At 47.1% G+C, this 22,501-nt stretch overlaps 1 protein-coding gene across 1 annotated transcript; it reads right to left on the bottom strand.

Annotated features, from left to right (window-relative positions):
• Window positions 1-17,826: 17,826 nt before the first annotated feature.
• LOC124654832 (S-norcoclaurine synthase 1-like) lies at window positions 17,827-19,028 on the bottom strand. Its single transcript, XM_047193818.1, has 2 exons — window positions 18,491-19,028; window positions 17,827-18,404 (listed from the first exon to the last, which is right to left on the bottom strand). Exons 1-2 carry the CDS (start codon window positions 19,003-19,005, stop codon window positions 17,834-17,836), a joined length of 1,086 nt encoding a protein of 361 aa, XP_047049774.1. The 5' UTR covers window positions 19,006-19,028; the 3' UTR covers window positions 17,827-17,833.
• Window positions 19,029-22,501: the final 3,473 nt, after the last annotated feature.

Genomic DNA, 22,501 nt, shown 5'->3' with positions numbered 1-22,501 from the left:
CCGGAGAGTGTGGTGGAGCTGAAGAAGAGAGAGTTTGACGAGCTGCATCGAGAATCTGCACCTATCATGCGGTATGTCCGAGATTTTAATAGGCTCGTCAAGATATGCACCGAGGAAGTGGACACCGATGAGAAAAGGAAGAAACGATTCATGAAAGGCATGAATCCATATATGAAGATGCAAGCCGAGGTTGGCACGGATCGCAGAATTCCGGGAACTGATTGATTCGGCAATCACTTTCGAGGATGACTACAGGCAGGTCCAGGAGGATAGGAGGAAGAAGGCTCGTATCGAGCCAAGGAAGTACCCAGTCAGTAAACCGACTCCAGATCGGAGTTTCAAACCACGATTCCGACCTACTGGTAATCAGTATAACCGGGGAGGTCAGAATCAGAACCCAAGAAATCAGATCATATGCAACAGCTGTGGGCAGAGAGGACATATTCAAAGGGATTGTCAGAAGCCCAGGATCATATGCTATGGTTGTGGGAAAGAGGGACACATCAAGCCAGAGTGTCCAAACAAGGCGTCATGGAGTGGACAAAGCTCCGGAGGACGAGGCGGAGGTAACAACAACAACAACAACAACAACAACAACAACAACAACCGGAACTACAACAACAACAACAAAAGGGGAAAGCCATATGGAAAGCTGAATTGCACGACTTTGGAGCAAGCGGGAGAGTCGGATCAAGCAGTCGTAGGTACGCTCAGCATCCTTACTCATCCTGGCAAAGTATTATTTGATACTGGAGCAACTACATCATTCCTTGCACGGGAATTTGTGGAACAATTCGGGCTTAGATGTTCTAAGTTAGAAACACCTATAAGCTGTCTTATCTCACGGGGAACGATCTTAGTAACCCACGTGAAAGAAGCACAGGTCATAACCATTTGTGATCGTGTATATTTCGCGGACCTATTCATCATCCCCATGAAGGACATATCGAGTCATCCTAGGAATGGACTGGTTAACGGAGAATGGCGCGAGTAATCAACTGTGGAGACAAGAGAGTATCACTCCGAAACTCCATAGGAGGTCAGATAGTGTTTCAAGGAGACAAGTACACTCAGTTGGAGATAGGATTGGAGCTGAATAGTCTGAAGGAGGTGAAGATTGAAGATATCCCTGTAGTGAATGAATTTCAAGATGTATTTCCCAAGGAACTACCGGGAATGCCACCCGATAGAGAGATCGAGTTTACCATAGATCTAATTCCAGGCACGAGCACCAATAGCTCAACCACCATATAAGATGGGGCCAAAGGAGTTAGTGGAGCTCGAAGACTCGAGTTAGATGAAGCTGGAACAGAAGGGATTTATCCAAGAAAGTGTGTCACCATGGGGTACACCAGTTATCTTTGTGGATAAAAGAGATGGAGGAAGGAGAATGTGTGGAGATTACAGGAATCTTAACAATGTAACCATCAAGAACAAGTATCCTTTACCCCGAATACAAGATCTTTTTGATCAAGTTCAAGGAGCTGGAGTCTTCTCGAAGATAGATTTAAGGTCAGGATATCACCAAATCAAGATCAAGAAGGAAGATGTGCCTAAAACAGCGTTTGTGTCAAGGTATGGACACCATGAATACTTGGTTGTACCATTTGGACTAACAAATGCACCAGCTATTTTCATGAATTTGATGAACAAGATATTCATGAAGTACTTGGACAAGTTTGTGATCGTGTTTATCGATGACATTCTGATCTATTCCAAAGATAAAGAAGAACATGCCAAGCATTTGAAGATAGTTCTCGCAGATTTTAAGGGAACATCGGCTATATGCAAAGTTCAGCAAGTGCCAGTTTTGGTTAGACAGTGTTGAATTTCTTGGACATGTCATAACCAAAGAGGGAATAGCAGTGAATCCAAGCAAGGTTCAGTCAGTATTGGAATGGAAGTCACCTAAGAATGCTAAGGAGATCAGAGGATTCCTTGGTATGGCGGGCTATTATCGGAGATTCATTGAAGGATTTTCGAAGATTGCAGGACCAATGACCAAGTTACTCAAGAAGAATACCCCATTTGTGTGGACTGATGAGTGTGAAACCAGCTTCCAAACACTCAAAGAGAAGTTAACCACGGCACCAGTGTTAGCAGTTCCGGAACCCGGAAAGGATTACACGGTGTATTGTGATGCTTCCAAGAATGGACTTGGATGTGTGCTAATGCAAGATCGGAAGGTGATAGCCTACGGATCAAGACAACTTAAGCCACATGAACATAACTACCCAGTACATGACTTAGAATTGGCGGCGATTGTGTATGCTTTGAAGAGTTGGAGGCAATTCCTCTATGGATCCAAATGTGAGTTGTATACAGATCACAAAAGCTTGAAGTATTTCTTCACTCAGAAGGAATTAAACATGAGACAAAAGAGATGGTTAGAGTTGATTAAAGACTATGAGCTGACAATCAACTACACACCAGGCAAGGCTAATGTAGTAGCAGATGCTTTAAGCAGGAAGAGTACGGGAATCAACCTACGGAATGGGAGATTCGAAGGAACTTCGGAAAGAACTCGAAGAAGCTCAGATTCTGTTTATCCAAGGTGATACAGTGGGAAGCATAGCAACCATGAGGATCATGGATGAAATGTACTCAGACCTAAAATATGAAATCATTCGGAAGCAAGCAGACGACTTATTCATCCAAGAAGAAATCAAAAGGATTGGAGAAGGGAGACCGTCAGAATTCAATCTGGGAGAGTTTGGGTCTCTATACTTTCAAAAGAGGTTATGTGTACCGGATGATCCAGAAGTGAAGTCAATCATATTGAAGGAAGCACATGAAACCCCTTACTCAATACATCCAGGAAGTACTAAGATGTATATGGATTTGAAGGAAATGTTCTGGTGGAACAACATGAAAAGAGAGATAGCTCAATATGTCTCTGAATGCCATACATGTCAGCGAGTAAAAGCAGAACATCAGAGTCCTGCGGGATTACTCAAACCACTAGAAATACCAGAATGGAAATGGGATGAAATCGGAATGGATTTTGTTACTGGTTTACCAATGACCAGTAAAAAGAAGGATATGATATGGGTAATCGTGGATAGACTTACCAAGAGTGCTCATTTCATAGCCGTAAATACAAAGGACACTGCAGAAAAGCTTGTGGATATTTATGTGAAGGAGATTGTTAGCAAGCATGGAGTACCAAAGAAGATAGTCTCAGATAGAGGTTCAATTTTCACATCAGCGTTTTGGAAACAACTCCAAGAAGCTTTAGGAACCAAGTTGGATTTCAGTACAGCTTATCATCCACAAACCGGAGGACAAACCGAAAGAACCAATCAGATACTTGAAGATATGCTTAGAGCTTGTGCTCTAAACTTTGGAGGCTCATGGGAGGACCATCTACCATTGGCGGAATTCTCATATAACAATAGTTATCAGAGTAGTATCCAGATGGCACCATACGAAGCCTTGTACGGAAAGAAGTGTAGATCACCAATCTGTTGGTTTGAACCGGAGAGAACAAGGAGTTTACACCGGACTACATCAAGGAGAGACAAGGAGTCATCGAGGTGATCCGAGATAGACTCAAAATAGCCCAAAGTCGACAAAAGAGTTATGCCGACCAGAAGAGACGAGTTTGGGAACCAAAAGTAGGAGACATGGTATATTTGAAGGTTAGCCCAATGAAAGGACTCAAAAGATTCGGAGTAAAAGGAAAACTAAGTCCTCGATACATAGGACCATTCAAGATACTCAGTCAGAATCGAGAAACAGCTTTTGAGTTGGAACTACCGGAACAGCTCAGTCTAGTTCACAATGTTTTTCATGTATCACAACTCAGAAAATGTTTGAAGGCCCCTGATGATCCTATTACACATGAAGAAATAGAGCTACAATCAGACTTAACTTATGTGGAGAAGCCTGAAAAGATTCTGGAAGTACAGTGGAAGAAGTTAAGGAATAGAGCAATCAAATACCGCAAGATACAATGGCAACATCATCCCGAACGAGAAGCAACCTGGGAGACCGAAGAAGAGCTCGAGGAAGTCCTACCCCGAGTTATTCAGGTACCAATCTTAACTTCGGGACGAAGTTTCGTTAAGGGGAGAGGCTGTAATAACCCGGAACATAGGAACAACGAAGGGTAGATTTAGAAATGGGATGTGCATTTCATCGCAAAACGGGGAAATTTTCGCGCCTTATTGCAACTAAACCTAAGAGGGATCGAGGTTCTCTCTCATTTTGCACTTAGGGTTAGGCAATGTGAGTTAGGGAAATTTCGACATGATCTCTTTTGTATCTTGTTGATTTGGGGAATTGATTTTATTTGACAAGTGTTAAACATTAAACAATAATCATTACACATTATAAATATGAATTGACAATTCAAACACAAGATAATATTCAAATCATTTTGGATTTCAAAGTGAGTATCAAATACAATATTTAATCAAGAATATACACATGACATAATGCAAAAGCTCATAAACAAAAACTTGAGCTTTATTGATAACACAACACAAATTACATTGTCTTTACAGAATTCTTGATACAAGAAATGATGAGTAATAAACAGTAGTAAAAAAATAAAGATTACAATATAGTTCCTACACTAAAATCTAGACTATGTGCCTTGAAGTATCTCTTCATGGCCATGTCCATCTTCAAAAACCTGCAAAATAAAACACCAACACTAGCCAGAATATTAGTGTTAGCCAAATAAATTCAGTTTGGACAGAACCAAGTGTCATGCACACTTGTGCTGTTCCAAAACCATGGACAGCACAAGATAAGGGCAGCAGCAGACCAAACCTGAGCACACACATGCTGGGCTCAAGTTTCAGCATATGAGAGCACACAGCTCAAGTGTGCTAGGCAGCAACAGCAAGGCAAGGCATCAGCCTAGTCACCAAAGTAACCAGGCTTGTGTGTCAATGCAAGGATAGAAGTAGGGTTCATATAAAAGGGGCACACACCCTAGAAGCCAGAACCAGTCGACCAGATCAAATTCACCAGGTAAGGGTGAAGCAAGAACAAGCTCAGTTCATCCAGTTCTTGAGCAAGAACAGAACCAAAACCACTCAACCACCAGGAATCATGGTGACCTGAGAAGATCATCCAAGACCTGGAGGTGGAGAGCTATACACAAAATCCCAAGTCTGCAGCAACAAAACATTTCTTTCTAGGAGCTGGAACAAGGTATACCTAGTTCCTGGAAAAGATCCCATGGATCTGATCCATCATATGCATGAGCATGGGATGAGCAGATGCTCATGTGGGTAGATCATCACTTGGTTTTCACCAAGGATTACTGCCAGTCAAAAGCCACTAAAATGAAAAGCATCTAGGTACAGATCCTATGCACAAGAAACTAGCACATATGTACAGATGCACACACTAGCCAGATTTGATACATAGATAGAACCAGTAGATGGCAGGGATTAGCAGCCAAGACTACACAATAAATCCTAAGCATACAACCATCAGAAACCCTAGATTTCTTCACAGGCAAGTATATTGGCATTCATAGTTTCTATGATACCCAAATATACAAGCAAAGATGAGTAGCCAACCAGATCTAGCCAACCATGTGAGCAACCAGTCAGTAGCAAGGCTACTGAGGTCACTTCACACTTAACACCAATTGAGAGAAAGCCAAATACAAAGCATCACTATCCAGAAATGGATTCAGACTTTAATTGCTTGATAAATAATCATGAACAGCAAATTCATATCAAGCAAGCCATTTAAAATCATCACTGCATAAGCAGTTCATCATAATCAAATTAATACAAGCATGAATTTATTACAGATCCATGCTTAGTATGCGACATGATGGCACACTATTGAGCAACATAGTTAATTTATAGCCACAGTATTAAGCAGTAAGCCATCACTGGCAATCAATTGATCAAATGGATCAATTATAACAAGCCAAGTTACACAGAGAGGTTAGCCGGCAAGCAAAGAATGATCCAATGGATCATTGGCTTGCAGGAGTAGCACTGAAGCATATCACAGGCACCTCTGGCACACACACAAGTGTCACAGATGCAACACAAGTACACCTAGACAAGCAAGCATGATAGACCAAGTAAGCATAAGCAAGTCATAACCAAGCATAGCATGGCATAGTTAGCTCTTGAGCAAGCACGAGTAGAGCATGGCAAGTATAGAGCATGCTAGGAGCAGCGAGAGAAGCAAGAATAACCTAAACGGCATGTCAAGCGGCATGTGCCGGTACCGATGAAGGGTAATTGGACCATGATCTTGCAATCAATCCAAACATAGACGAATTGCATCGGAATAGCAAGGCTCCGGGTGATCACGGGATCACCGAGAGAGCAGCAGCGCTTAAGGAGGAAGAAGAACGGCACCAAGAGGAGGCGCACGAGAGAAGAGGTGGATGCAACACTTACTTGCGCCGGAAGCGAGAGGCTAGGGCATGGCGAGGCAGGTGCTCGCGCGGCCCTAACTGGCTGCAAATCCGGGGTAGGCGCCGGCGTTACGCCGACGAGCACCAACACCACCACGGCACGGCACGAGAGACGACGGCACGGCGCACGCAAGCAGCACCTGCGCCAGGTCGGTCTCGGAGACGCACCCGTCGTCGGCGAGGACGTGATCTCGCCGGAGTTCGTCGAGGCGATTCCACCCGAGATCCAGATCGGAGGCGATTCGCCAGGAGAAGAAGAGATAGGAAAAACCACGCGGACAGATCGATAGATCTGCTCACGGCGGTTCAGGTGCGGTAGGTGGCTACGGCGGAGGAGCTCGGAGTCGGCCGGAGCACGGCGGCGGCCATGGCGGCGACGCCATCGCCACGGGCGTCGCGAGAGAGGAGTTAGGGTTAGGAAAAAGTGAGAGAGGGCCGAGTGAGTGAGAGCGGTGGGCCGTTCGGCTCCACCGAACCGCTTTGGGCACGCCTTAGTGGGCTGTCCCATGGGCTTAGGTTAGTGGGCTGGGCCCAATATGGGTCCAGGGGGTATTTTAGTCTTTTCACAATTTAGAAAAAGGCCATTATTTCACCAAATTTTAATAAATAAAATACAACTCTAAAATTCCATTAAGAATTGGATTGGTGAATGAAAAATTATTCTTAATAAGAATAAAATATGAAATAAAATTTGATGAACAAATTTAAATTTGTGAATTTTATGAACTTAAAATAAACATTTGGAATTTCAAATTATATTTCCTTGTATTAATAAATCAAGGAAAAATCCCAAATAAGTTCAAATACTTATTTTTAAACATTTCAAAATGAGATTCTATTATTCCAAATCATTTCAATTTGAAAAAGGTATTTTCCAAAGGAAGATATTCTATTCCTTTTTATTCTCAAAAAAATATTGAGACAACTCTATTATTTCAAATTATTTTGGAATAAATAATAAATCACCAACATAAAGTAGTTTTACTTTGAATTATGTTACCTTGTGTGAATTAAAGTGTTTTATACATTAAAACAATTGCAAATTACTGCCAAAGGCATAAATCTTAACTCAACCCTAAATTGTAATAACTCATCGGGATAAAGGGATTCAACATAAAATAATACATCCATGCATGCATCATTTGGATTTTATAACATTGTCCTTACCGGACAATGATGCTTCTTTACAGAACCCGAGGTCCAGGTTCCATCCAACGCATTGAACTGCACTATCTCGCAGTCCACAGGCAAGTTCACCCTTGCTCATGTCAAATTTGAGTATTTTCTATTAATTTAACGCAAAGCTATATGACTTATCATTCCTGCATTGAAAATGAAATGTTACTTTTCCAATTATGAATATGACTATGTGGTTGGCAATGGAACCATGGTATGTGTTGATTGGTGGAGGTTCCATTGCAAGGGTACTATTCATCTAGGACTAAGTACCAATGCCGTCCAGTGATTCTAGCGCCGTACATATCGCGTTGACCATAAGATCTATAATGGCCTGCGGGAAGCCAGTCTGTATCTTTTCCCTCTCGCATGCCAACGGACTGGTGATAAGGGTTGCTCGGATCGGTCTATCTTTGGTAAAGGTGGGGACATGTGGTCCTGCACAGTCTACCATTAGATACAGGAGAGGGTAGACTTATTATTGGTCTATGAAGGATTGTAAGGGTTGTCCGGATCAGTCTATCTATGGTGTATAGAACAGGGCATATAAGTTGTTCGGCTCAGTCTACCTTAATGGTATAGGAGAGAACAAATGCCTGGGTTAGTCTACCCATAGATATAGGAGAGGATAGACTTACAAAAGGGTGGGTCGCGAGGTCGCGGAGAAGGCGGTGTGGGCTTGGATCTTTATACCGGCCTCACACCAAGGAAGTGTGAACGGGGGCAAGTCCCTGCGGATGGCAAAAAGGGTGAGATCTCTTATGGGAAAAGTAACGCACCTCTGCGAGTGTATTAAATTGTGGCTGTCACTCCCTGTTCCGGGAAGGGAAGCTGCGAACGCGGCAGGAAAGGAACTCCGTGAAGTTCTAGTCAACTCCGTGAAGACCGACGGGCATAGTTTTCAGAATAAAATAAACCTTTTGAAGAAATGATTTCGAAACATGCATTGACCTAAGATTTTCCGATCGAAGGTCGTAGCTAGTGCATCAAACACCTTTTACTCTTTTGAACTTGCTGAGTACCCCTGTACTCACTTTATTTCGACACCCTTGCTAGACTGTGATACGGAAGTGGAGGCCATGACCGATGGAGCACCAGGAGGAAGCTACGAGCTGGTCTACGAGGAACCTGATCTTTCCGGAGGAGTTGAAGGCGTCGACTATGGGATAGTCTACGGACCCGATGACATGGAGGTGGAGGAGTAGTGATATACCTGAGTAGTATAGAGCCGAGCAGCGTAGTGGCATACTTAAATAAGTTGCTGAGCTCTTTTCATATCTAAGTGAGTTTGTATTAGTACCTTATGTTGTAGGGTGTTCTCATCGGACCTGTGAGAATACCAACTTGTTAAGACCATGATTGTAATATATTATCGAGTGTTATGACCTGCAATGTTTCTGTTGTACCACTCTGAGGGATGTGATATTTGTGAAGAAGTCCCTTCATGAAGATCATATCAACGACTTGTATACTACAACATGCAGTGGTATGCTGGGTCACCGCAGAGGCTCCGCTGCACCATGCCGCCGAGACCCGCCAACATCGGCGCAGTAGATGGAACACCGCTCCGCCAGATGACTTCCTCCAGGTATCACTTGTTCCAGAACGATGCCCTCAAGAGGGAAAAGGACACCAGAGGTGCCGCCGTCATCTGATCCGTATCCAGATCTGGGGTTTCACCCGGAACAAAGAGGTTGAGATCGGATATGTAGCAACGATGCCTTCAACAAGGTGATGACGCCCAAGGATGCCACCATTGTCGGCTCTGACCGAATTGGAGCCCGGTTCTCACCAGCCAGACCCCACCCCAACGCTACAGATCCGCCGGAAGAAGAGTCGATGCCGTCCGCCGCACCACCGATGCGGCGACGTGGTACCCAGCAGCACCACGCCCAAGCCCTCCTTGCCGGTCAGCCGCCGCCAACACAGTTCGAAGGGGGCAAGGGGACGCGGAGGGGCCCCGTCGGCGCCGGCGCCGGCCAGACTTTGCCCGGGAGCGTCCCTTGGCGGCGGCGGAGGAGGGAGGAGGCAGGTGGAGGGGGTGGGAGGCACGGCGGCTAGGGTTTCCTCCCCCGCAGCCCGCGTGGGGGCTAGAATATACCTGAAGAGTAATTTTTAAATGATAGAAATCATTAATAGAACGATTTAAGTAAAATGAACAATTTGATGAAGTAGTCTATAGGATCCTTGTCAGGAATTTACGGTGATTGGGCTTTAAGGTGCAACACGCCTTTGAGGAAATATTCGTGGCAGGGCGGTTCAGTAATAAGCCTATGAGGCAATGTTAGGAACTATTTCAGCGCGTATAAATTTTGGATTGGATGAAGCCGAGAAGTATGAAACCCGCACCGTTCTTAAAGCATCTCTAACAGAGTCCGTAAATCCCGCCGGAATAGAACTTTTCCGGCGGATTTACGGGTTCGGGTCGAAACGCGCGCAGAACAGACACCGAATACATGGGCCGACCCGAATCGGAAGTTCAGGGGCCCGAGAAACTCCCCGCACGACCCCTATTAAAAGGGTCCACGGAGGGGAGTTCGGTTCGTAAACCCTACTCCCCTCCGCCGCTTCTCTCCCGCCGCCGCAGCCTGCGTCCGCTCCGACGAGCGATTCCGGACTCTCCAACGCCACTCCGCCGCTTCAGCCAGCTCCCCTCCGTCCGGAATGGCGCGTGCAAGAAGCGTGGGTAGGGGAGGTGATGCAGCCCGACCTTCGGTCTACACCGCATCATATGCTTCATCGCCAAGACGACACGCAAAGGTGAATCTTCTCCTTTACGCGTGTCTACAATCGCCTATGTGGAACGATATACTACTTCATACTCCGTCATATCTTGATGATAGGAACTCGACGACAAGTACGGAGGGAAGTGTGGATGCCATGGAGACCCGAGGACGCAAGGCCGATGTCACGGAAGCATGGAAGAGAAGGAGAAAGAGGAGCTGGACGCTCCAGGCCGGAACTTCCGCCCGACACAGCCGGAACTTCCGCCCAGACACTGTCAAGACCGAAGATGCTCGCACTGAAGAGCTGCGGCCGGAACTTCCGCCCCTGATGGCCGGAACTTCCGCCCAGGACCGGAACTTCCGCCCCGGACGGCCGGAACTTCCGCCCCATCGAACCTCAGCCAGATCTCAGCCCACTTTGGCTTGTAACTTACCCCTTCGGCCCCCTACCTATATATAGGAACCTACCCCCACCTTCATGAGGGAGAGATGATGTTTAGATGAATTGGCTTAGGCCTCTATTATCCCCTAGTGGATTTGGGAAACCCCCACCTTAGATTAACCATCTATTGTATCCCTCCTTATCCGGATCTTTTTCCATTCTAGTAATTCTATCAATTGAGAATCTCTTGCTTTGCAACTCTATTCTTAGTTGGTCTTTTACTCTTTGGGAATTCTATTTGGATTTGTCGATCTTTTGCAAGAGATTCTACCTTTGGTCTTTGTCTTGCAATTCTATCGGTTGGTGGTTCGGGCCAACGAGGATAACCGGTTTGTGTTGTGTGCGTGTGTTTGTATCGTGTCCTTCGCGTTCATCCACTTCCCCGCGAATCCCCTCCGCAATCACACTCACCCGGGTCAAACCGTGAAGATTGGGCACACCCTCGGGCTTAGCCCGCATCATATGGTATCTGAGCAAAGGTTGCCACGGATTTGACCCTCCGATTCCACCAATTTCGCCCAAAAATTTCCCCAAAAATTTTTCCCCAAAAAATAGCTCGAATTTGGGATCTGAGGATTTGTTGCGTTGTTTGTGGTTTTGGTCCATAGATCTTGTGTTATTGGTGTTGATCTCTCATCCCTCCAATTTTCACCGTCAAATTCCACCGTTTGCCCCTCCAAATCCCCAATTTCTGCTCCGTTTTTCCGCCTCGTGTTCGTGCAGTTTGTCGGCCCAGATCCAGATCTGAAAAATTCTGGTATTTTCGGAACTACCGGCCACATCCACCGGAAGTTCCGGCCCAGGCCAAAAATCGAGTCAACGCCGCTGGCCCCTTTCTTCTTCCCCACGAACCAGGCCGCTCCACCACCACTGCATCTCATCGCGCGCTCGATCGCCTCCAGCACAAGCCACCAGCGACCGCCGCCACGCACGCCACCACGCAACGCCCGGCCCAGCTACCACCAGCCCCAGCTCGCCTACAGGCTACAGGCCCCGTTGCCGCCTTGGCCCATCTCCACCACGCCCGACCACAGCAGCAGCACCGCAGCGATCGAGCCACAGCTGCCGCCTGCGCCATCCACGCCCCTGCCAAGCCTCCACGCAAAGGCCACCAGGCCACCACCGCGCCCGCACCGGCGCCCACCTCCTGGCCCGCCCAAGCTGCTCCCCTCCGCTCAGCAACTGCCTGCCCCTGCCCCTGGCTAGCTCAAGCTCCACGTGCGCCCACCCGCGCGGCCCACGCATCTGCAGCACACAGCGCCCACCGCCCCTGGCCGCCGCACCACGCCACGCTCCAACTCGCGCTACAGCCCCACCTTCCGCTTGCCTGCTTGCGTGAAATCAGCTCCAGCCCGCACGTTTGATCCTCAGTTTCAGCGCCGAAAATTTTCCAGACCGGAACATCCGGCCGTAGCCACCGGTACTTCCGGCCGAGCGGAAGTTCCGCCCAACTTCCGAAAGTCGCAGTTTCCTATGCAGTAAGCCCCTGGACCGATTTCACGTATTTCCGGAAGTTGACCGGAACTTGACCGGAAGTTCCGGCCCGGCGCCCAGTTTTGACTCAAAATTCGTCCAGTTTTGACTCATCTTTTTGCCCCAAATTTTGACAACTTTCCGGAGCCCGTTTGACTCTACATAGTCTACGTCTAATTTTTGACAATTTTTGGAACCCAACTTTTGACCGCTCGTTTTGACCCAACTTTTCGGGCATTGACTTAATTTGCTCGGTTTCTGTGTTGGAGTGCAAGGTTTGTCTACCAAGCTTCCGCGCCTACACCAACACCGCGACGACACCTTTGGCACCCCGGATTCCGGCGCAACTTCGACACCATCATCGACACCACCTCGATCATCGCAAGTTTGTGTGCTTGACACCGCCTAACATCAATAGGTATAACTTGCCCCACCCCTTGTAACCCCGTTTCTTTCTTTGTGTACATATCCCATTGAGAGTAGCTTTTCGAGTGTTGCGAAGCATTGCACAAGTGTCACGACCGTGAGAGGGTGTGTGTGCGTTGTGTTGAGCAAAGCTCCGAAGCAAGCTCGGTGAGAAAGATACACAAAAGAAGAAAAAGTGTGACATAGAGAAAAATAAAGCTTTTAAGCATAGAGAAAAAAAAAGTGAAAAAAAAAGAGAAACAGAAATAGAAAAAGAGTGTGTGTCCACCGATACAAAGGAGTGCAAAGCTTGTGAGCACTAAGAGAGATAAGAGAAGAGTGGCATTTGTGCAAATCTAGTTGCTTCTCTCATATGCAACCAAGCTATGGTCTCTCTTGTGTTGGCGTGACACCGAGCATATAGTCTTCGTTAGGACCATCTTGTTACTTGCTCACTTCCTTGGTCGCGCTAACCCCATTGATCTTCCTTGTGTGTGTTTCCGTGTTTCCTTGACATAGATCACCGCTTTTGACATTTGACTTTGGATCTTACCCACATTTGACAATAGACATTTTCTTTGGTTCTTTTCGTTTGCTATCCACTTCCTCACCTACCACCATATAGAGTTCTTAGCCTTTTGCGTGTGCTTATAGTGTGTGTGTGAGTACATATCGGTTATTCTCTAACTTGAACCATTTTCTCGATTTTGTTGCTAGTCTTGACCTTTTGGTAGTTCTCTTTCCACCACATATACACCCTTCCTAGTGAGAGTTATACATGATGACACCACAAGAACAAGACGAGATGAGAGCCTATTTTGCCGAGCTAGATGCTCAAATAGCCAATATGACCTCCAAAGATAAAGCCGAGTGCAAATCCTACTTCAAACACCTTGAGAGCAAGAGTGACACACCCCATGAGTCGAGTGAGGACACTTTGATTTCTAACAACTTAACCTCTACTCCTCTTGTGTTGTCTTCCTCTTTGCTAGGTTGCTCGCACATCGACGACGTCATTGCCATGGAGATGAGGGACTCCACTATATGTGAGATGAGCGACTCCACTATATGTGAGATGAGTGCATCCACTATATGTGAGCTTGAAAGCATACACTTCGAGAGCATGAGTGATACACCGAGTGAGATGAGAGTGGTAGTTGATAGGTCATGTGAGGCCATTTCGAATTCTAACAACTTACCCTCTACCTCTAGTGTGTTCTCTTATGACTCATTAGGTTCCATGGATGACGAGACGCCGATCATGGAGAAGATGTACATGGTGCATGAAGATGATGCTATCACACCATGCTTTCTTGAAGATGAACATGGAGGCCACATGGAGCCTACCACTTCCACAACGCCTACTTCAAATGAGTCGGACGATAAAGGTAACAATAAAGGTGTTGATGATGCCATGATCTCACTAGTGGACATGATGATTTGTGAGTGCATGCATGATGATGATGATCCGATTGCTATGACATATGCTTCTTTCACATTCCCATGTGATACATGTGATACATCTATTGTTGATCATGTGGAATTAGTTGCTTATGATAATATTTCCATGCCATGCTATGAGTCTTTCGAGTTACTTCCTCTTGCTTGCAATATGTCGAACAATTGCTCTTTCCCATGTGTTGCTTGCAATGATGATGATGCTTGTGTTGTGACACCCTTGATGAACAATTGCTCTTTCCCTAGGTGTGTTGACAACAATGATAAAATGTTGAACATGTTTTGCTCTAGATGCTTGCAATACTCTCCCATTAATGCAACCAAAATGTTGAATACTTTCTCTTTCCAATGCTTGGTTTGCAATGATGTTAATATACTTGTAAATGAGATTGCCCCCATAGCTCTCTCAAATTTTGGAGACTTTGCCTATATCCATGATGAGCATGTTCATGTGTTTACCCCGCATATTCACCATATCTATTATGATGCTTTGCTTAACGCTAATGGTGATGTGCAAAAGAGATGGACCATCATGATGGATGATGTGTTCATATACCATGCACACACATTCTTTGCTTTGCCTATTGTGTGTGTAGGTACAAGAATGCCAATGTCAACCTCGATTGAGCACGAGTTGACAAAAAGAGCTCTTGAGAGCATAATACAAGTGAGTTCAAGATCGAACCCGGCTCTAATACCTTTCCCATGCTTTGCATTGAACATGCCGAACAATTTCTCTTTCTTATGGTTCTTTTGCAAGCATGATGATGTGATTCTTACCGTTGGTGTTGCCTCAAACAAGTTGACCAATTTCTCTTTCATGTGGTTTGTTGGCACGCACGGTTGTGCAAATTTTTGCTTGGTAAACTTTTTGGAAGATATGTTGTGTGTTGCACCAAATATGAGGACCAATTTCTCTTTCCAATGGTTTGTGTGCACACATGTTGATGATACTTTGGACACTCTTCCGTATGTGTTTTTGCCAAACTCTCCACTTATTGCTTCAAGGATGTTGAACAATTTCTCTTTCCGATGCCTTGAGTGCAACAATGCACATGAGTTCCTACATGAGATGGACATCATAGTCGTCTCACAATTTGGAGTTTTTGTGGTTCCACATTTGGAAGATGTTCATACGGAGTTCTTACACATTGACCTTGCACATGCATTATTCTTGATAAATTTGTGTTGTGCTAACGGTGTTGTGAACATTAAAGGACATGTCATTGCGGAAATTCAATTCGGCTCCCGGGTGCGTATGCTCCCTCTACCAAAAAATCATATTTTGAAATGTAGAAAAATTTTAACAAAAATTTTTACATGTACATCTTCATAATATATGTTCGTTCGTCAAGTTTCACGAAAAACTAATATTTTTTGTGGTCTACGTAAAAAAGAGAAAACTTATCGTGTGAAAAGCATTATTTTCAGCTGTGACTTTTGTCTTTTTTACACACGTCACATGACAAGTCGATTTTTTATGAAACAACTTGGTGAGCGTGTAGCACGAGAAGATGTACATGCTAATTTTCCGTTTCAATTTTTTTGAAATTCAAAATATGTGTAAGATACATTTCAAAATAGAGGGAGCATATGCTCCCATGTTCCAAAACACCACTCCCATGTCATTGATGATGTGCTCCAATATCACACACAAACATATTTTGCTTGGTCTTTGTTGTGTGAAGGTACAAGTGACTTGTGGATGAGCGTCAACGAATGGGTTCAACCCCATACATCTACTACACAAGATCTCTCAATGAGAGCACACCGACATTATGCTAAGGTGACCTCCTTACACTTGGGACATATTGCTAAATCCGTTGAACATTGGCTACGCTTTGAGTGTTCTCTTGCTTCTCTTGTGCTATTGATAGGGCTCTTGACAAGTGACGGGACATTCAAGCGTGGTTGTCATCTACCTCCTATACACGTTCATGAAGAGTTATCGTCGAGGACGACTCTTTTTCAAGTGGGGGGAGATGATGCAGCCCGACCTTCGGTCTACACCGCATCATATGCTTTATCGCCAAGACGACACGCAAAGGTGAATCTTCTCCTTTACGCGTGTCTACAATCGCCTATGTGGAACGATATACTACTTCATACTCCGTCATATCTTGATGATAGGAACTCGACGACAAGTACGGAGGGAAGGGAGGATGCCATGGAGACCCGAGGACGCAAGGCCGATGTCACGGAAGCATGGAAGAGAAGGAGAAAGAGGAGCTGGACGCTCCAGGCCGGAACTTCCGCCCGACACAGCCGGAACTTCCGCCCAGACACTGTCAAGACCGAAGATGCTCGCACTGAAGAGCTGCGGCCGGAACTTCCGCCCCTGATGGCCGGAACTTCCGCCCAGGACCGGAACTTCCGCCCAGGACGGCCGGAACTTCCGCCCCATCGAACCTCAGCCAGATCTCAGCCCACTTTGGCTTGTAACTTACCCCTTCGGCCCCCTACCTATATATAGGAACCTACCCCCACCTTCATGAGGGAGAGATGATGTTTAGATGAATTGGCTTATGCCTCTATTATCCCCTAGTGGATTTGGGAAACCCCCACCTTAGATTAACCATCTATTGTATCCCTCCTTATCCGGATCTTTTTCCATTCTAGTAATTCTATCAATTGAGAATCTCTTGCTTTGCAACTCTATTCTTAGTTGGTCTTTTACTCTTTGGGAATTCTATTTGGATTTGTCGATCTTTTGCAAGAGATTCTACCTTTGGTCTTTGTCTTGCAATTCTATCGGTTGGTGGTTCGGGCCAACGAGGATAACCGGTTTGTGTTGTGTGCGTGTGTTTGTATCGTGTCCTTCGCGTTCATCCACTTCCCCGCGAATCCCCCTCCGCAATCACACTCACCCGGGTCAAACCGTGAAGATTGGGCACACCCTCGGGCTTAGCCCGCATCAGGAGGTGGCCGATCCGGCGCCGGAAGGTCAACTCGGTGTCCGCCGGGTGTATGGGCGTCGCCGGAGCTCGCCAAGCGTAGGCGCTCCGATGGCGCGTGGAAGCGGGCCGGCCGGAAGTGGCCGGAGATGATGGCGTACCTGCAAGCGCGCGCGGAGGAGGCGCCGGAAGGAGAAGCGGAGGCGCCCCCCGCTGCCGACGCGTGCAACCCTCCGCTGCCGGCGCTGCCCCCGCACGATGACGACGACGACGACGCCGCCGGGCCGCCTCTAGCCTGCGGGAGCACCTCTGAGGCGGCGGTCGTCGAGGTGGCAGCGGTCGTCGTCGCCTAGGAAGACCCGGCGAGCAAAAACCCTCTGCCGGCGACATTAGCGCCCCGGTGACAGTATAGTCACTCCGGGGACTAAAAATCTAGTTTAATTAGGTCCCTAGTTCGTAATGTAGGTGGAATATACATGTATTTTGCCTAGTATTGTAAAAATTATGAACGAATTCAGCTTGATCCGATGAAATCGAGTGCAATCGCAAATTTCGAGTTCCCGCGACGTTTGATTTCGGCGAGTTCGGTTCACGTTTTCGGTTTCTGTTCTGCGCCGTCGCTAAATCCGCTACCAAATTGTTTTTCGGGAGACTGAACTCGCTTTATTCGGTTGCGAGAAATAGGGGCTATGTTAGCATCTCTTACAACGCTCGTCTCTGATGCCATGTTGCGAAAGCTGCTTGCTTAAAATGCCTTGATGCCTATGAGTTAGAGGAAAATGTGGGCCGTGGCAATCGGGCACTCAACTCAACTAGTAATCACTATTGTGAGCAACAACAAAGAACAAACCCATCATCAAGTGATCTTCATGGCGTCCATGATCTTTTTGCCGTCGAGCTTGGTGGAGACGACGAGCTTATAGAAGTCCTCGACGCTGACGCTCCTGTAGCGCGGCTCCTGGTCGCGGACGACGTCCTCCAGCGGCCCGTACGTGGTGCCGTACTTGCCGCTGTGGAAGGCGGCGATGGACATGCGCTCCTGGCGCGGGTTGACGACCGCCCTGTGCTCGACGCTCTTGTACTTGCCATTGGTGAAGACCTCGACAACGTCGCCGACGTTGGCGAGGAGGGCCCCGGGGAGCGGCGAGACGGGGAGCCAGCGGCCGTTCCTCCTGATCTGCAGCCCGGCAACAGAGCCCACCTGCAGCAGCAGCGTTAGCCCGGTGGCGTCGGAGTGCGGCGACAGGCCCAGCACCCGGTCCGCGTGCGGCTCCGGGCACCGCGGGTAGTAGTTCATCCTCATGGCCTGCACCTCGGCGAGCCTCGTCATGTCCGTGGGGTCCCGCACGCCCAGGTTCCCCGCCATGGCCCCCAGCAGCTCGCGGGCCACCCTCTGCACCTCCGCGGAGTAGCTCTCCAGGCAATCCCTGCAGTAGCAAACAAATGGACTGCAGCCATCATAGTTGTGGACATCAAGGAATGCTACGTTAGCAGCTGGACTTTGAGTACTTACTTGAACGTGGAGGGGTTGGATGGCCAGAGGCGGAGGTGGCGGTAGCTGGGCGGCTGCGTGACGAGGTAGAACATGTCGGCCCAGTCGAGCTTCTGCTCCTCGGAGACGACGAACGCCTGGCCGTACCCCTCGATGCCTACAGGCTCCTGGGCCAGAGCTTGCTTCTCCGGCAGCGGCAGCGCGAAGAATCCCATGACGCTTCGCTTCATCTCCTCCATGGTCTCCTCGGGAATGCCGTGGTTGACGACCTGGAAGAAGCCCCAGTCCTCGCAGGCCATGCACAGCCTGGCGGCCTCCTCTGCGCGATCTTCCTCCTTCTGGCCGAAGAGCCGGGCGAAGTCGACGACGGGGACATGCTCCTGCTCGTCAGCAGGGGCGTCGGGGAGGGTGGGCTCAGGTCTCAGGTAGCGGTTGAGGAGGGTGGGCGGGAGGTCTTCGGGCCGGCCGGCGAGGTCCTGCACGTTGGGCACTGGCAGCGAGCCGCCCAGGTTCCGAGGCATTGTTGCGTCTTCCATCAGAACTGAGTGATCGATATTGCTGTGCTTGCTCTTGTTGTTGCTCGCAGCTCACTCGTGTGATTTATACGGCAGGTGAAAGGCTGATACCGGCCTACGCGGCTGCGCGTTGTCCACTCGTTGGAATCTGACATGATTTGGGGAAGATGATAGAGATCCAAACGAAATAGAGGATTGTGGTTGTTAGATGTGCACACGTGCAACACGTGTTGATCAAAGTTTCTGCTGTATCAGTATCCCATTGCCGATCGACTACGTTTGCTGAGCTGGTAGCTTGTAGCTGCACCTTCGGGGTTCCATGGTTGTGCGCTGCGCCAGAACTCTTTGATTCTATCTTGTGACTCTGCATGCCATCTTCATCAGCATCCCGAGAAGACTGTAGACTTGTGCGGAAACAACATAACAGAACAAATCCATGAGACATTCAGCCATGACCATGACTCTGAATAATAAACGATTATCTGGCCGTCAACACATAACTCCATTTTATCTCATTGCCATGTGGATGCACTCCTCCTTCCTCAACTTCTATGTCAGCGTTGGTCAGAATAGACAGGCAGGGAGTTTTTTTTGGCTGTAGACACAAGTTGAAAAGCTCCCTAGATTGTGTAAGAAATTGATAGATCTTAGCGTTGTCTGATTGCGCCACTCTATGATTGACAAAGGATTAACTTGTCAATGCCTACAGATTGTAGACTAGGGTTTTGCTAGAAGTAGAGGGCAAGTAGATCTCGAAGGTTTAGGCGAAAAGTACTCGGCGATTAAGAAAACTAGGATTATGTTGACAGTAGATTCGATCCTTTCTTTGTCCCTCGACTCCCCCTTATATAGGAGGTGGAGCCGAGGGTTTCGTTTTGTACAAGTTACAGAGTCCGGGACGGTTTCTAACTCATCCCGCCAGATTACAAATAACTCTTCCTATTACAACTCTAGCTTTCCTTAACACATCTTGGATTCCCGAATCTTCTTGTTCTTCGGGTAGTGGGCCTTCGATAAACTCCGGGTACTATCTTTGGCAGGCCCATTTGGGATGCCTATGTCGGTAGCCCCGAGATTTTGCTTGAATTGTAGAGTCAAGGGAAATCTCATCTGTTTATATTTTTCGAGAACTCGTATTTATGCTTCTTCACATAAAATTCTATATTGTACAGGGATAATGGTAGTTGGGGCTAGTTCATCTGACGGATCAGGTACTAGTTAACTGCTCTAGTGGCAATCCGCAAAAACCTACTTCAAGATCACGTCCCTGGACATGATCTCGGGATACTTGGTGTAAACTTCGACGGGTGCCGCTTAAGGTCTTACCATTCGTCGAGTCCCGAGTCAAATTTATCGGGTACCTAACGCGTCCGTTAGGATTTTTCTTCGTATCCGTTGATACGGATAAAAGTAGCAGAGCGCAGTCTTTGGCGATGCCACGCCCGAGCAGAACGGATCCGGGGTCTTACCTTCGCAAATTTGCGGCATTCAGAAATTGATCGCAACTTTGGCGTTACGAGAATATATTGTCGAGTGCTTTTCGCCTTTGGAATAGCACATTTTATCGAGTCATATTTGATGACTTATTTTGTCTTCCCGATGGGAGTATATGTAGAGTTATCTTTGTAACTCGAAATATACTCACTTCTGTTTTATTTTGATAAAATTCATCGGGCACGCGAACAGCGTTCCCGATGGGAGTAGCCCCGAGGCTACAGCCAAGAACTTGTGCTTGGGTGTAGGCTCCACAAATTAATATCCTTTGCTGCTATTTTTATAATCCTTCTCGATATTTTCATATTTATCGGGTGCGCGACCAGCGCTCCCGATGGGAGTAGCCCCCGAGGCTATGAACAAATTCTTGGATTTGGTCATAGGCTCTCGCCATTTCTATATTGTCATACTCGAAATTTTCTATTTTTCCAAAGTAGCCCCCGAGCATTTGGGCAAAAACTTGTATTTGATCAAAGGCTCAAAAGTATTCAAATGATTTACCCTGTCGCCATTCTCTTTTTATTTTTCTTGTCGACATATTTTCCTTTGTCAAATTCTCTTCATCTCTGTCAATAATTGGGATTTTTTCTGCCTTGTGGGTCCACTGTTCCCACCACGTTGACACGTCGTGCAAGTGGGGGACACACGTCCTCCGCTTTTCCTGGCGCACGTATGGTAACGCCTGTTCCGGTCCTTCCCAGTAAAAATACCTTTTTACCCTTGTATCTATGAGATCCTTTTTTCACCACACGATTTCTTCATCCAACGGTGCACTGCTTCGCCCGAACCCTATATAAACCTTTCTTCAACCTCGGTCTAGTCCTTCACTTGCGCCGCATATCTGTTCCCCTCTGCAAAAAACTTCCCTTGCGCCCATCTCTGTTTGATCTTCCACACGCCCGAGCATTGCTTTGTCTCCTGTTGTTGATGCCACCACGCACGCGACTTACGCGCCACATCACTCCTGATTCATCAATGGCCGCCGCGGATCTAGGAGCCGTGGAGTGGGAGAGGTCCAAGGTCACGAACCAGGACCTAAATCTTCTGAAGAAGCTGGGGATCACCAAGAAGCCCAAAGCGGTTTGCTTCCCTAGTGAAGAAAGCTACCCAGCCCCTCCAATGGGGTACCGGGTAAGTTTTGTCGACCATCTCATCCGCGGTTTATCCGCCCCCATTCATCCTTTTCTCCGTGGATTGCTTTTTGTCTACGGTCTTCAACTTCACCACCTAACGCCAAACTCAATCCTCCATATTTCCATTTTTATTACTCTCTGCGAAGCCTTCCTTGGCGTCTCGCCCAATTGGGCGCTATGGAAACGCATTTTCTTCTGTCGCCGCAATGGCTCTCACAATGTCGCCTATAATATAGGCGGCGTTGTTATCTCTATCCGTTCCACTGCCAATTACTTCGATGTCAAACTCCCTGACTCCGTTCAAGGGTGGCGTAAGAGGTGGTTGTACATTCGCGAGGAGAACCATGGATGCGCAGAAGACAACATCCCTCCGTTCGACGGTGACGAGAAAATTCTTCGTCGCCGTTCTTGGGATGCGAGAGGCTACCGAAGAAGAAAAAGCGTCGGCGAAGCCACGATGACTCGCATTCGCGAGTTGCAAAATACTCGCGGCAAAGAGTTGTCTGGTATCCAGATTATAGTGTACTTCCTTAAGAATAGAATTCAGCCTCTTCAAGCTCGCAAATTTCCTCTTTGGAAATATACTAGCGACGAAGACGTGGATCGATCTGTCGACAGATTTGGAGGTGAAGGATTTGGAAAAACTTGTCCGAAAAATCACCTCCCTCAGCAAAAAAGATTCTATCCCTTCTTCTTGTCGCGTGAAACCATACAGCGCCACCCATGCACTTCCTAAGGTAAACTTTATCGCATAATTTCTTACTGCCTTGTTTTTAGCATTGTGTGCTCCTTGATATTCTTTTCTCTTTTTATACAGGACCACCCGAATCTTGTTTCACTTCCTCCTCTCCCTGAAGGTGGGGAAGTCGAAGAAAGGGCCGTTATCCCTG

Source organism: Lolium rigidum, chromosome 5 (genome assembly GCF_022539505.1).
Source record: "Lolium rigidum isolate FL_2022 chromosome 5, APGP_CSIRO_Lrig_0.1, whole genome shotgun sequence".
Taxonomy (NCBI): domain Eukaryota; kingdom Viridiplantae; phylum Streptophyta; class Magnoliopsida; order Poales; family Poaceae; genus Lolium; species Lolium rigidum.
Note: the sequence above shows the minus strand (reverse complement) of the source record. Positions and strands in the feature narration are given on the sequence as shown.

Excerpts from the sequence above, each read along its gene's own strand:
- LOC124654832 (XM_047193818.1), bottom strand. The coding sequence starts at position 19,005 with ATGGAAGACGCAACAATGCCTCGGAACCTGGGCGGCTCGCTGCCAGTG. Across the intron at positions 18,405-18,490 it reads TCCAACCCCTCCACGTTCAA|GGATTGCCTGGAGAGCTACT; the intron begins GTAAGTACTCAA and ends TTGCTACTGCAG.